Below are 13,807 nucleotides of genomic sequence, written 5' to 3'. Positions count from 1 at the left end.
CTACAGCATCAGGTGACTTTGGTGACATTATCTCTCTATCCCAGATGTTGTTGTAGGCCTTCGGGAGCTGCAGCAATCCTTGTGATTTTTTTTGAGTGCGGGTGTCCACTGTAAAATATCCTAGAATGGAGCACATCCAGTCTGAGGTCATTCGTACGTTCATACACGATAATAAAATGTTCTAGAAGCCACAACCTTAACAGAAAAGTAGTAGTAGCTGTAACACTGAGATGTATGTAGTTTTGGTTATTTTTTTTGTTTTATTTGTTTCTGGAGCAATAGGCTATTTTCCTACGTTAAAAATATGGTTCGAATTATTGTCATTCTAGTTGTTCATAACATTTAAATAGCATTTACGGTCAAGATTCTGACAAAATATGTGTTATTTTTAATTAATTAAAGCTTAGAAATCATTAAATATCAAGATTTGGTCACGTGATCGAAAACGCTCTGTTACTGGCTGACGCTCTGGTGACGTCACAGGCTAGAGTAAAAACGAAGCTGTACGAGTGTTATAGGAATGTTAGACGAAGTGACGGTGTTTTTACGTACTTTTTCTACAAACAGTTACGCTATTTAATGATGGAAAACGCAACTATAGCTTTTAAGTAAAAGTAGAAAGGAATTTTCTGAACGCTAATAGTGGAAACGTAGCGAAAGTTGATGCTTTTATATTCCACTCACTTAGAGCGGCGATATGTGCGACAGCGAACATTTTTTTCCTTGCTCCCTGCAACATCATTAAACTCGCTCAAAACTGAGGAATTGTAAAACTTCTGAAATTGGTCGGTATATTATAACTAGATTGTCGACTGTCAGTCATGAGCTACGACTAAAGGCACAATAAAATTATTCTTGGCAAAGTTAGTGCTGGTTTCCTCTGTAGAAGTTACTGAGCATAGAGAGACTACCCAGCAAGCGCTCTGTGACGCAACGGATAGCGCAGCTGCCTGTAAGTAAAGAGGTCACGTGTTATTAAAAGTTTTAGACGAAATACAAGAATAGCGATAGCAAGAACTCATTGTAGTAGTTGCTTCGATGGTGGGATATTTTATATACAGCTTCACATTAATCTTAGTCTGAGAAATGGACAACAGAGGAAAAATACATTCACTTCGCGAAAAAACAGTTGACTTTTTTGGTAAGCACTGCTAATAGTGAAAATATCACGATTCTTCCACGGTACAAAGAGGTGTAGGACGATTAGGTTCTCTATACGGACGGATATAAACCATGTGCAACATGCAGGTAACATACACGTAAGGGCTGTGATGTGTTTGTGAGTATAAACTTACGTCAGTGTCCAAAGCAAACTTACTTCATCTTTAAGTAAGATGATGATACTTCAAAAGTTTGCACAATAAGGATCTTAGCTGGACAGTACAAAGATAAAAAACATTGTTTCCAATAAAGTAAAATACGTGTGGTTACATTAACTGGAAAATATCTTTCTGAATGCGGCGTGTGTGAACAGCGACTGTAAATGTAACCTCATATATACAGCAAGAAAAACACAATAATATTCTGTTTCTGATCGGTGTGGTGAAGGACCTAATACCATTCACAGATGAAGGATGCTTTGTAACCACCGAAAACTGCTACAGGCGTGTGCTTCATAGTACTGCTGTCAGCACTTCGAAGAGTGATCTGAGAAACAATGTGCTTTGTGCCCTCGGTCCTCATGGCTCACTCCTTCTATTCTGTCGAGGAGCTGCTGGAAGAGATAAAAAAATTAAGCAAATTCCAGTGTTACATTCTTGATTTTCTTTATTTAAACTAACGACTTGTTTCATTTTATCTGTTTCTACAATCGTGTCATAATTTCATGTACTGACTCGTTCCATGACCATGGAGACTTCTCCTAAATGTGGTCCCACGGAACAATAAATAAATAAATAAATAAAATAAATAAATGTATTTGTACAGTATGGTACTACACACTATTTGTAACCCATTTTCCGAAATGTAAATTCCAAAACAAGACATCGCTGTGAATGAGCTTTATGACAGCAGGAGCAGCGAGCTTACTCGAATGGAGCGTTTTAGCGAGCTTTCAAATTATTTGAATTTCATTTTCGTTTTTATATATGAACACTGAAATTCAAGAGGAAAAAAGCATGTTAGGAGCGTAAAATGACATAATGAATCATTTAACACAATTTCCAGAAAACAATCAAATATCCTACTATTATAGCTGCAGGGTCACAAAGGACCTAATACCATTCACAGATGAAGGATGCTTTGTAACCACCGAAAACTGCTACAGACGTGTGCTTCATAGTACTGCTGTCAGCACTTCGAAGAGTGATCTGAGAAACAATGTGCTTTGTGCCCTCGGTCCTTTTGTTGTTATTCGTCTTTCTCTGAAGACCGACTTATCTAGACGACTCCCTTCTCACCCGGCTCTGCCAGAGATAAAATACATATCTGCCAAAGTAAAACCCATTAACAACTGCGTACCGACCTCGGAACTTGGTAACTGCTATCGAGCACTCATTTGCCCAACCTACAAGACGTATTAGTCATATTTCACACATCAATCTCATCACGTTCCGTGAGTTTGATTTGCAGTGATGCATGTATACCTCGAAGCTGAGAGCTGCGGGACAGTTACCCATTGAATGATACCTTTGGGTGAAGAAAGTAATGTATCAGCTTACACGAACGGCTGGTTTTCCTTGTTACAATCCGTAGTCAGCTACGAGAGTGGATAGTTGCTTACTCACCCTAGTCAGTCACACCTATAGAGTTCGGAGTCAATATCTTGCAAGGATTTCCTTTCTTGACGAGAATAAGAAACGGAAACATTGAGACTACATTTATGGAAAGCTATGAGCAAGTTGAGGGACGCCTGAAGAGAGGTGGATATTGTGTTTAGCTTTACCCTAGAGGATGTAGAATGTTAATTTAGTGCGCTGTGCTCTACTGTTTTAAAACTGGACGTGTGTGTCATTTAGTACTTTTCTTACTTTTATTTTCCGATAATGTACAACGTTATTGAGCTGCTGATTCCATATTTCTCTGTTTGTCAACCTGCGAGCATTCATTACTGTAATCAGTTTAATGTTGATAGTGTCAAGATTTCTAGAATACTCTCGTCACGTCAATTTAATGTAGAGAGTGTCAAGTTTTCTAGTATACGTTCGTCACGTGAGTGCAGTACTGTACATATGGCAAGGTATTCAACTTTTTTTCTTTAAATATAAAAGTTTGTTTTCTGTATCAGTTTCCTTTGTGGAAAAAATTAAATAATTAAATAACAATCAGGGCCTGTGCAGCACCTCAGGTAATTTGAAACCGCTAATCATTCACTTTAGTTTCTCTAAGAGAGCTACAAATATGAGTAGCCTGTTGTTTTCGGCATTCGGGTTTGGTTTCTGTTGTGGCTTTACCTGCACTTGTCTCGAAGCAGACTTGAGCTGAATTTTGTGATGGTGTACCTTTCAACAACCTGAGGGTAATTTTCTGTCCTCCATATTGACTCTACTGACGCCAGTGTCACCTTTGATGAATCGCTCGAAACCACATTCTGTCGATATTCGCGTAATCCTCTGCTGTTGCTGGAGAGTTGCTTTTTATCGTAATTATCCATTATTTCTATTTCTTTACCGCAGGACCGGCGACGGCATACCAAACTTGACGCGTGCAGCGTGTGCGGGCCCGGGCGTGGCAAGCCCCGGCCTGTCCCTTGGGTTTGCTCGGTCCTTCTCGGAAGTTCACGGAACAGCGCAACATGTCATTTAGTAATGCGGTGCGGCATTTTTCAGTCGGGACAACACTCCTGAGTTCGGAAGAATCGTGGTGTCAGCGCTGTTTAACTCTCGCTATTTGTTCTGATATGAAGTATGTTCACAGGTCCAGTGGCTTTCACGCAAAAAGAGGCAGTGTATCGATCTGTCTACACAACCCTTTAAAATGGATGGGAGTGACAGTAGAGAGGGATGAGAATTCGCATAAGCGATGGGTACTGCTAATTTGCTGCCAAAGACATGCAGCGGGAATTTAAACTTCTAGATAACAATGAAAGAGCAAGAAATTACAACGATCGATAGACAGGATTCATTGTTCTGTACATCAAGACGTATTTTGTGCTAAATTTGGAGCAGTTGAAGAGATTGGTGGTATCACAGTAAAATTTCTGAAGTCGCACCCATTAGTCCACTGTCAGTTGCAACAGTTTTCAATGGAAATGAACAAAGAGTATGGAAGACTTTATATATTACTGCAAAGTAATGTTGGTTAAGTCAAGGGGTATGGCTGGAACGATTTTTCGATTTAAAATTTGCTATTGTTGAATTTATGAAGGAAAGTGAAGTGCAGGAACGAAAATTAGAACATCCTTCGCATTTTAAGTGGATTGGACTGCACACTGTCCACAGTAAAACATTGCAAGGTAATTTCTTTATGATTTGGTGGGCATGCATTTAAAAAGAAAATCGCGCTGTAGAAGGGACACACTCTGGCAAGGACGGTACTGTTCCCTAAGCTTACTGGCATTAGAGAAACTGTGAGCTTTGAAGACTTTATTGTGGCCTTACAATAATTAAAAGGATATTTTTATAAACGTTTTGAAGGTATTGTCAATCTTAAATCTCTTTTCGAGGTGTTTTCGAGACCGTTTGCTGGTTCAGTTGAAATCACACTGTACATGTGCAGACATAAATGAGTGACCTGGAAGACAGATGCAGTTTCAATTACAAATATTTTACATTAAAACTGTCCACGATGTCTACTTACTTTGCTCAGGTACATTTTTCAAGTCTCATCGATGATCTTGCAAAAATGCTCCAATATTTCGATCGTCATATTTGTATGAAAGACCTTTTTCGATTATGAAACTAATTAGGCCACGATTATGTGGCAAATTCTGTGAGAAACTATGTGAAATTGTCTGCGTCTGTTCGTATGCTGGTAGTTTGTACCAGATAAAAATTATATAATATCTTCAGCACGCCAAAGATAATTTATTAATATTGAAAATTTGTTTGGTTTTGATCAATGTTGCTGAGAAATGTAAAATATAAAACCAAGTCGCATTGCGACTGCACTGCTATTTAAATGCGACGCACTCTCTGTTTTCCCCTGTTCCCTCTCCTTGCACTCAGACAGCGTGGTGTGGTTGTGGGGGAAATGTGAAGCAAGGCAAATTGGCATTCAGTCTCGTGGATGGCCTGCAAGCCAAAATCTTGGCTGCCCCTGCTTTACCATATTGTATAGTTATGAAAATATTCGGTATGCTTTTCATACAAAAATATTTGCACTCTAACAAACTGGTCGTGCAGACATTCTTACGGTTAATTCAAACAGCACAGGTCAAAATATTATTTCTAAATATTAATGCAAATTATACTTTGTAAAAACAGCTGAAATTCAGATTTTAAATGTACGCGAATCAATGTCACAGTTTACATTTTAATATCAATATAACACTTTTCAAAATTATCTTTGTATCTTGGTTGTCTTTGGTAATAGGCTGGCTACAGAGAGTTGTTGTATGGAGTTGTGGTGAAGTCATGAACTGCGTTGGCATTGTAATGGGCTTGGAACAACCAGCTATTAATGTACCTTTTCAGGATTTTACAAGGTTATAAGCGAAGTTTTGTGAGGTTTATGGATATGATACTGAAGTTCGTAATAAGAAGTGTCGGATTTCAAGAAAATTATACCCTTCATTTTGCAACAAACTTCATTTTAGGAATACCTGAATGTAATTTAGCTCCCGTGGATATTGATACAGCAGCGTGAGACACTGAAGTGATCTTCTATTTTCCGCAACTGCTACTATTATAATATTCACGTCTCTGGAATAATTGTGGTATACACAATGGTAATAATTCATTTTCACAATTCATTCTTAATAACTGCTCGAAAGAACTAGTGGTATTAGAGCTTGGACATCATCCCATGACTTTTTGGGGAACAGCTATTTTACGTCTTCATCATAGGAACAATTGCGCAATATTTTACATTATTTCAAAATTTGTTCTCATATTTCTATGGTTCTTTTTGGATGAAGAATCATATATAGCCCCTTAGAATCCTGTTGGTGGGAGGAATGTCAATATCCTGAGTTATTTATCACCAGACTACCAGGCTGTTTGTCAATATCCCAAGTTAATTATCTGACCTCTCTGCGGTGTCTGCTAGAGTGAGGATAAATGTAAATGGTGGCACATCATCTGAAAAGAGATAAAAGACTCAGTGGTCCTCTTGGTGCCATTAGAGAGGAGTAGGCTATATGTTGGCACCAGATATGAGAGCCTTATTTGCTTGGAATTCCATAATCATCCACAACAATACAAACGCGCACTCATCCCTAGCACACATATAACAAGGTTACTTCTTTTCAGTAGTTCCACTTTTCGTACTGAGGTACGACTGGGTGTAGTATTCGACAAGTTTTGCTGTTGTTAGACAGTTTTGGTTAGTAGTTCCTGACTGAAAATATCACTTTTACTACCTTGGTGTTGCAATCGTTACGTCACTGGAGCTACATTCAGGAACAGCAGAGCCACGTCCGAATTCCAGTCCCATCTTTATCCTATCAGATCTGCTACTCCGTCTCTAATGATGTCAGTGTTGACAGTCATTCTATAACCTCAACCATATTATTCTGTTCTTCGCATCATCAACAAAGAACTGCCGCTACTGAGTCTCTGAAAGCAGTTAATCAAATTACTGCTTTATTTTACCTTCTCTATCCCCTCATAAAGCAAGGCTGCAACACGACAATGATAACTGAATCATCTCGCCTCTTGGTGTATCATTTTACGTCTGTATGTGAGGTGCCACCCAAAGTAGTTGCAGTGATTCGTAAGAAAGTCTGACACCTCCAAATTTCGACTTTCCCTATCAGTTAATACCAAATATTAGATATAAAATGGTTCAAATGGCTCTGAGCACTATGCGACTTAACTTCTGAGGTCATCAGTCGCGTAGAACTTAAAACTAATTAAACCTAACTAACCTAACGCCATCACACACATCCATGCCCGAGGCAGGATTCGAACCTGCGACCGTAGCGGTCGCTCGGTTCCAGACTGTAGCGCCTAGAACCGCACGGCCACTTCGACCGGCTATTAGATATAATACTTCTCTGATGTTCACATATCACCCTTAAGTCATGACTGTGACATGAGCACATGAATCCTCTTCGAAAATCGGATATCCGAACGTGTGGGTCCCATACTCATACTCTGCTTGAACTTAACGGACTATATCCGTAGCCTCATTCTGACAGAAATAAGTCTGTATTGTGAGGCATTATGTCTGCACTAAACTATGCAGACAAAAAATGGAATGTGACTGCTAGCATTATTATTTATAGTGGCATATTACCACGAGACTAATTTTCGTTGATCTGGCTACACGGTGAAAGTTACCACAGCAGTCCTCACTGTTGTATGTGATTAAGTCTCAAAAAATCTATGGAGGTGTGTGGGGGTTCATGCTGTACCTTACTTTTCTAGGCGTCCATATGCTAGGAGATGTACAAAATGTAGTACTACACAGTGGAGGATGTACATTGACACAGCAAATGATAATCTTTAACAGTTTATTACAGTTATAAATCGTATCCCAAGTAAGACAAAATATACTTCATAGATATCACGCATCAAATAAATAATACAAAAATGACAGCGTAAAGTTTGTAAATTCTTATCATAACACACGCAGTATATATATTTTTTGCGAGTTGTGAACACCTCTTGCTGCATTTTCTCGCAACCTCGTTACAAGTGACGCAAAGCTTAATCAGTTACCCTGCTCCGGTATATTTGCTCCATCATCAAGCAATAACCTGAAATTGATAGAAAAATATGAGTACATATTTGTATAATTTTTCACATTTTGCTTAAAAAGGCAATTTGCATAGTCTCTGCTACTAATATTGCTACTGCTACTAATAATTTTATGTTATTCGACGTAATTAATCAGTTGTGTGACAGAAATCGCAAAATAAAACTAGATGTTGCCGTCAGTTTAATCAGACAAATTACGCGTTAGGCCCCTTAGAATTTGGTACTTAATGATATTGTATTACCCGAAATGACAATTGCAATAATCACATCATTATTTAGAACTGCAGTGAGTGCTAATCAGAGAAAAAAATTATCTCATTTTCATTGCCGAAGTAATTCCCAAAATGTAATAGTCATAAATATATACACTGTCCAGGTACACTAATGTGACCACCTACTAAAGGCTGAAATTGCCAACTTTTGCAGCACAAACAGCTACGAGAAGTGCAGAAATAGAGTCAAGGAGGTTCTTGATGTTATCGACACCAGTGCGCGAGCCAGCTGCCCTTGGTTTCTCAGTTTTGGATCTAGGGCCCGATCGATGTGGTTCTACAGACTCTCGATTGGGCTTAAATCCGTTGAGTTTGGTGACCAGGAGAGTACGGTAAACTCATCCTGGTGCTCTCAGAGCCACGCACGTACACTGTGGACTGTGTGACATGTCGCATTGTCCGACTGGTAGATGTCGTCGTGCCGAGGAAAAACAAACTGCATGTAGGGGTAGGCATGGTCCCCAAAGATACATGCATACTTTTATTGATCCATTATGCATTCCAGAATGACGGAATTACTCAGGGAATGCCACGAATGTATTCCTTGGGCCACAACGGCCCCTCCTGCGGCTGACGATTGTTGTAAGGTGTTTGGTTCCAGACGTTTCGCGCCTTTTAACACCAAAGGCCATCTGTCAAATGCAGAATGAAACGTAATTCACTTGAAAAGGCCACCTGTCTCCATTCAATGGACGTCCAGTTGTCGTGTTGGCGTGCAAAGTGCACCCTTCGTCGCCAATGAAAAGCCGTCAGCTTGGTGCATGAACCAGACGCCCGCTGCGGAGGTCCATATGCAGCAACATTCGTCAAACGGTCGTTAAAGAGAGACTGTTCGTAGTCCATTAGTTCATCTGGCTGTTCAGTTGCTCAACAGTTGAACACTTATAGGCCACTACACACTCTGCAGCTGTCATTCACCCCTTTCATCTATGAATCGTGGTGCACCACAGTTGATTTGGCGCCGGTTTTAGGTAAATCATTTTGCATTGCACGTTATACTTTAACCACGGCAGCACGGAAACAGTTTACAGACTTAACCTTTTCGGAAATGCTTCCACTCTTGACCTGAAAGCCAAGATCATGCCCTTTTGGACGTCAGATGAACCGTTCCGTTTCAGCATTATGACAACGTCTGCACTGTCTTCCGCGTGTCCCCACACACTTTATATACGCTCCGCTGTTAGCACTGCCTCCTGCCGCCTGTGAGTGATTGCCACACATTGACTTCGAACATGGGTAGCGCTCACATTAATGTGACTGGACCGTGTATATATCAGTAAGCATGTAGAGGTCAGTTATCAATATTGTTGACTGACTGTTGGGAATTAGGGAAATAAGGTAGTGTTATAGGCCTTTTGCTGTTCCTTATCTATATAAACGATTTGGGAGACAATCTGAGCAGCCGTCTTCGGTTGTTTGCAGATGACGCTGTAGTTTATCGACTAATAAAGTCACCAGAATATCAAAACAAACTGCAAAACCATTTAGAAGAAATATCGAAATGGTGCGAAAAGTGGCAGTTGACCCTAAATAACGAAAAGTGTGAGGACATCCCCATGAGTGCTAAAAGAAACTCGTTAAACTTCGGTTACACGATAAATCAGTCTAATCTAAAAGCCATAAATTCAACTAAATACCTAGATATTACAATTACGAACAATTTAAATTGGAAGGAACATATAGAAAATGTTGTGGGGAAGGCTAACCAAAGACTGCGTTTTACTGGTAGGACACTTAGAAAATGTAACAGACCTAATAAGGAGACTGCCTACACTACTCTTGTCCGTCGTCTTTTAGAATACTGCTGCGCCGTGTGGGATCCTCTCCAGATTGGACTGACGGAGTACATCGAAAAAGTTCAAAGAAAGGCAGCACGTTTTGTATTATCGCGAAATATGGGAGAGCGTGTCACAGAAATGATACAGGATTTGGGCTGGAAATCGTTAAAAGAAACGCGTTATTCGTTGCGACGGAATCTTCTCACGAAATTCTAATCACCAACTTTCTCCTCCGAATGCGAAACTATTTGATTGACACCAAGCTACATAGGGAGGAACGATCACCACGAAATCAAACTCTACTGTTCCATAGGGTATATGACGTTATTGATGACATAACCGAGTCAGAATTACAAACAACTTGACAGTATGAGCCCCCTTGTCAATGTGATGTGCCTCCCTCTCTGACCAGGATGCATGCACAGATTAGATTGGGAAGGGAGTCGTGATGAAGTTGTATCATCCCCTAGGGTGAGCTGGTCGACAACTGTTGTAACTGGTCCTTGATATCCTGGATACTGGCAGTGGGACGGAGCTGGCTGGCACCATGGAAGTATCTCAGCATCACGCAGAAAACTCGTAGACACCCACGCCACGCGCGGACGAGCATTGTCCTGTTGAAAAATTGCACTATAGTACTGTTGCATCAAAGGTAACACACCAGGACTCAGGATATCCGTGACGTACTGTTGTGCCATCAGTTTCCCTTCGGTCACTATCTGCCTTGAGCTGAAGTCATACTCAATGGCTAACCACGCGACTATATCAGGCGTAACACTGCCGTGTCTCTCCAAAACACTGGAAATCAGGAAATGTGGGACCACTCGCGAGGGCACCTCCTTATTCGCCAGTAATGGTCATCCGGGGTTGTGCAGAACGGCCATGCGTCGGGGAACGCAATGCGACGCAATTCTTCAGCAGCGCATGTTCCACTGTCACAGCACCACTCCAAACACAGCCATTTGTCTTGTGGTGTTAACGGCACCCTATGCACGTCGCAGTAGTTCCATGTTCCGGCTGCTGCTAGTCTACACCCAAAGAAGTAGGGTGAAACAAAATGTTGCAGGGAGCCCATTATTTTTTCTCGGATGGCAGGCGCAGGTGTGAAACAGTTACGATGTACTTGGTGCACAATAAAGAGATTCCCTTGACGTTTTTCATTTGGAGTAGCTGTATTTTAGTTACAGGCGTTGAAGACGACTTTTTGGCTGTGTTGGTGTAGATGAACGAACTTTGACAACTGACTGCGGCCAAAGGGCTGCAACGATTTTGAGATTTAAGTAGATGAAGGACGCAAAATTTAATGTTCCTTCTAAGGTTAACATTTTCAGTAGGATACATAGTTCTCAAGTAATATGCGAAAAATTGAAAAAAGTGCCAAAATTTCTTGGTGTTTTGGCCACAAAAAGTTGTCCCGAGGGGTTTGGAGGTCGAAAACTTGGATTCAACATATTCCCAGATATATACACAAGGCAGAAAATAAAATCTTATACCCCGTGTTTTGCAAGGAAAAGGGCCTATAGGGCCTATTTTGTGACGCCCTTACTGGACTAAAGTGGTAGTTTCACTATCTTTCTACCTGTTTCCGTAGATGCTCACGACAATAGCCGTTTTCGAGGTACTCGTTCACAGTCTCTGCCTAATAATAATCTACCACTTGTGAATGTCTTATCTCAGTGGATTTCTCCATTTGCAACCCATATCTTCGCTAGGGTGATCCCCCGTCCGTGTCTGCCCCGCTTACATATTTTTATTACCGCGTCACGTGCCCGCAACGCCAACTGGCGGCATCCAACGACACGATGGTCAGTGTTCATAATGTTTTGGTTTTCTGGTGTATAACAGAAAGAGAGTATTACAATACTCGCACTACTGGCCTCGGATTCTAGACGAGCTGAGTTCAAATCCAGATTAGGGATTGTGAGGTTTTCTTAAATCGCTCAAAGAGAATGTTGACACTGATGGATATTTCATTCCGTATACAGTATGAACTGAAGATCCCTACTACGGTTTTCGAAGACCTGGTGCTGGTACTGAATTCAGTATCAGAGAGAGCAGAAGACCGAAGAAAAAACTGTGAAAAACATACAGGATGCGCAGAGCTTCAGCATATTCTGAACCTCTAAAAAGATTACATGGACTTATGAATCGTCATTCCCATCTCACATCGTAATCATAATGGTTTAATCTATAAAAGTCTCAAAAATTAAACAAACTTGGTGCCTAAAATTGTTTAAAACAGACAGGTACATTTCCTGTGTAGCATAATAACATGGGTCAATGCCTTTTAAAAGCATAAGAACTTGTGAACGATCAAACTCACAATATCGGAATCAATTAATACTTGCCCCTTGTGTAAATGTTAGTGTAAAGCAGATTTATTATTCTAAAGGATGTTTATAAATTAATTGTATAAAAATAACTAATACTGAAAACAGTAAAAAACTTATAAAAAGTTTGATATAGCGGTGAATGCCAGTGTATCTTCAAGTTTTATTTCCGCTTACCACTATTAGTTTCCGACGTTCCCACTAAGTGACACACGCAACTGAGTTATTCTAACAGTCATCATGGAGTCGTACAACGGTGCAGTGTGTGCACAGTGTTGCTTATGGTTTCATGAATCCAAATCCGCTATTGAATTTCAGACATAATTCAGGACTAAACACTGCAAGCCATCACCTTGATACAAACTGTTGTTAATTGGTACAATCGTTTCACCGGAACTGGCTTTGTATCACATAGGACGCCGGGTCAGGGTGGGCCAGCAGTCTCTGATGCAGCAATAGAACCAGTCCGGCAGTGATAGATTCGTAGTCAATGAGACGTGCCATCTTAAAATTTAAGATGCCTAGTGCTACAATCTGCAAGGTGTTACAGAAAGGCCTGTCACTGAAACACTAACAATTGAATTGTTGCAAGCTGTAAGAGAAAGTGACAATGAAAAATGAGCTGAGTTTGATATAGAAATGTTTAACAAAACGCAGACTGAAGATGATTTTCTTAATAAAATTGCGTTCAGTGACGGAACCTCCTTCCTTACCTGCGGCAGTGTGACTCGGATATGGGGTGAACAGAAACTACTTCACATAGTCGAACATGAAACCTGAGGTAAATGTGTTTTGCGCTGTAGCAAGATTTACATTTCTCTCTTTTTTGCCGAGTTAACTGTAACGGGCATATCGTACCTGGACATGCTTGAACATTACCTATTGCCTCAACTACAACAGGATATGGTCACAGAATTTATTTTCGAGCAAGATGGCGCACATCCACATTATCGTCGTGAAGTTGTCGCGTACCTCTATAGGAATTTGGAGGCCTGCATTGGACGTGGTGGAACAATATACCACCCACCACGATCACCTGATTTGACCTCATCGGACTTCTGTGTATGGGGTTACATTAAAGACAGGGTGTTTGTTCCTCCACTTCCAGGAAACGTCGACGAGCTGCAACAACGGATGACACAAGCAGTTGCTACGATACATCAAGATTTCATTCATAGGATTTGGCAGGAAACTGATTAAAGATGGGACATTTGTCGTCTTACAAAAGGTAGCCACATTGAATCTGTAAATAAAACTTGAAGATATACTGCATTCAGCGCTGTATCAAACATTTCTGCGAATGGATTAACTTTTTCACAAAAAATGGTTACTTTTGTATAACTGATTTATAAACACCTGTATTTCCGGTATTCCCACTTACACTATACTGTTTCGTTCCCACTTTTAAATTAAAATTAGTATAAGACAACGCATATAGTTTTTCTCACAAAAACAGGCTGTGGAAAGAAACTGAGTTGCAAAATAACAGTATCGGACAGCTGAAATAGTAATTGTAACAAACCTTTTTCATATTAATGCACATAATATTAATAGTAACTATAATTTTTAAAGTACAAAAGATGAGTGTAAAATGTAACCAATCGTTTCACTAAAATCACTGAATT

The 13,807-nt window shown here is 40.2% G+C and overlaps 1 protein-coding gene across 1 annotated transcript in view; it reads right to left on the bottom strand.

Annotated features, from left to right (window-relative positions):
- Positions 1–7,695: 7,695 nt before the first annotated feature.
- Positions 7,696–13,807, bottom strand: part of LOC126469550 (uncharacterized) — a 304,761-nt gene continuing 298,649 nt past the window's right edge. Inside the window, exon 8 of the mRNA XM_050096668.1 lies at positions 7,696–7,801. Coding sequence (XP_049952625.1) covers positions 7,756–7,801 — 46 coding nt within the window. The 3' untranslated portion in view covers positions 7,696–7,755. The remainder of the gene's footprint in view (positions 7,802–13,807) is intronic.

The sequence above is a fragment of the Schistocerca serialis genome, chromosome 3 (assembly GCF_023864345.2).
Source record: "Schistocerca serialis cubense isolate TAMUIC-IGC-003099 chromosome 3, iqSchSeri2.2, whole genome shotgun sequence".
Classification (NCBI taxonomy): Eukaryota; Metazoa; Arthropoda; class Insecta; order Orthoptera; family Acrididae; genus Schistocerca; species Schistocerca serialis.
This window is presented reverse-complemented; position numbering and strand designations above follow the sequence as displayed.